The sequence below is a fragment of the Heterodontus francisci genome, unplaced genomic scaffold (genome assembly GCF_036365525.1).
Source record: "Heterodontus francisci isolate sHetFra1 unplaced genomic scaffold, sHetFra1.hap1 HAP1_SCAFFOLD_87, whole genome shotgun sequence".
Lineage (NCBI taxonomy): Eukaryota > Metazoa > Chordata > Chondrichthyes > Heterodontiformes > Heterodontidae > Heterodontus > Heterodontus francisci.
This window is the reverse complement of record NW_027141936.1, coordinates 6812363-6815000: the sequence shown is the minus strand read 5'-3', so window position 1 is coordinate 6815000 and position 2638 is coordinate 6812363. Positions and strand designations below refer to the sequence as shown.

Here is a 2638-nt window from a genome sequence, read left to right as displayed (position 1 = left end):
CACACACACACACTCACACCACAGCCCAGAAACTGAGACTTATATATATGCACACACACACACACACACACACACACACACACACACACACAGCCCAGACACTGAGCCTTATATATATGCACACACACACACACACACACACACACACACACACACACACACACCACAGCCCAGACACTGAGACTTATGTATATGCACACACACACACACCACAGCCCTGACACTGAGACTTATATATATGCACACACACACACACACACGCACACACAGCCCAGACACTGAGACTTATATATATGCACACACACACACACACAGACACACACAGCCCAGACACTGAGACTTATATATGTGCACACACACACACACACACACAGCCCAGAAACTGAGACTTATATATATGCACACACACACACACACACACACACACACACACACACACACACACACACACACACACACACCACATCCCAGACACTGAGTCTTATATATACGCACACACACACACACACACCACAGCCCAGACACTGAAACTTATATATATGCACACACACACACACACACACACACACACACACACCACAGCCCAGACACTGAGACTTATATATATGCACACAAACACACACACACACACACACACACACCACAGCCCAGACACTGAGACTTATATATATGCACACACACACACCACAGCCCAGACACTGAGACTTATATATATGCACACACACGCACACACACACTCACACACACACCACAGCCCAGACACTGAGACTTATATATATGCACACACACACACACACCACAGCCCAGACACTGAGACTTATATATATGCACACACACACACACACACACACACCACAGCCCAGACACTGAGACTTGTATATATGCACACACACACACACACACTCACACCACAGCCCAGACACTTATTCCTATATATATGCACACACACGCACACACACAAACACACAGACCACAGCCCAGACACTGAGACTTATATATATGCGCACACACACACACACACACCACAGCCCAGACACTGAGACTTGTATATATGCACACACACACACACACACCACAGCCCAGACACTGAGACGTATATATATGCACACACACACAAACACACACACACACAGCCCATACCCTGAGACTTATATATATGTTTATTTCTGACACTCACACACATACACAGATCTGGTAATATTGCTCCAGTCTGATGTCTAATTTCTCTGTTTATTTCTGACACTCACACACATACACAGATCTGGTAACTTTGCTGCAGTCTGATGTCTAATTTCTCTGTTTATTTCTGACACTCACACACATACACAGATCTGGTAACATTGCTGCAGTCTGATGTCTAATTTCTCTGTTTATTTCTGACACTCACACACATACACAGATCTGGTAACATTGCTCCAGTCTGATGTCTAATTTCTCTGTTTATTTCTGACACTCACACACATACACAGATCTGGTAACATTGCTCCAGTCTGATGTCTAATTTCTCTGTTTATTTCCCTTCCTCACAGTTAACTTGCTGACGATTGGGATCCTGTCTCGGGGAAAGTGCGGTCTCTCCAAATGTGTCACTCGGTACCTGGTGGCCATGTCAGCGGCGGATCTACTGGTCATTATCCTGGACCTGATATTCAGACACATTCCCATTGTTTATTGGGAACAGTTTCAGTTCCTGTATTACATCCCCGTGTGTAATATCCACGCCGTCCTGCTTTACACAGTCACAGACTGTTCTGTCTGGTTCACCGTCACTTTCACCTTTGATCGATTTGTGGCCATTTGTTGTCAGAATTTGAAAAGTAAATATTGCAGTGAGAAAACATGTGCTGTGGTTGTGGGAACAGTGAGTGTGCTGAGCTGTTTAAAGAACATCACCTGGTATTTTATGTTAACGGGTCGGTATTGGCTGTGGAACAGACCCTGGTTTTGTGATGTAACAATGGATGTTCGGAATTCTCGTGTCTGGGGAACAATCGAGTTCCTCCACAACATTCTAACCCCGGTCATCCCATTTGTGCTGATTCTGCTGCTCAACGCTCTCACCGTCAGACACATTTTAGTGAGCAGCAGAGGACGCAGGAGACTCCGGGCTCACAGCAGTGGGGAGAGTCACAGAGACCCCGAGATGGAGAGTCGAAGGAAATCTATCATTTTACTGTTAGTTATCTCTGGTAATTTCATGCTGTTGTGGGCCCTGTTAATGGTGTATTCTATATGGAGGAGGATGTGGTATTTGGGTTATGAGTCTGTTATTCTCCCTCAGTTTCTGATGGAATTGTCCTTCATGCTCCAGCTCCTGAGCTGCTCCACAAACACTGTGATTTACGCCGTGACCCAGACTCAGTTCAGAGAGCAGGTGAAGAATGTGCTGAAATATCCCTTTAATACAATTGTTAAATTAATTCAATAATCAGAGGAGGGGGAGGGGACAGTCACCATGGAGACAGAGCGGGGGAGGGGCCTCTCACCATGGAGACAGAGCGGGGGAGGGGACTGTCACCATGGAGACAGAGCGGGGGAGCAGACTGTCACCATGGAGACAGAGCGGGGGAGGGGACTGTCACCATGGAGACAGAGCGGGGGAGGGGACTGTCACCATGGAGACAGAGCGGGGGAGGGG

At 46.7% G+C, this 2638-nt stretch overlaps 1 protein-coding gene across 1 annotated transcript in view; it reads left to right on the top strand.

Annotated features, from left to right (window-relative positions):
* Positions 1-2428, top strand: part of LOC137365665 (probable G-protein coupled receptor 139) — a gene marked incomplete at its 5' end in the record, with an annotated part of 305010 nt that extends 302582 nt beyond the window's left edge. The window contains one exon of the mRNA XM_068028034.1: positions 1530-2428. Coding sequence (XP_067884135.1) covers positions 1530-2428 — 899 coding nt within the window. The remainder of the gene's footprint in view (positions 1-1529) is intronic.
* Positions 2429-2638: the final 210 nt, after the last annotated feature.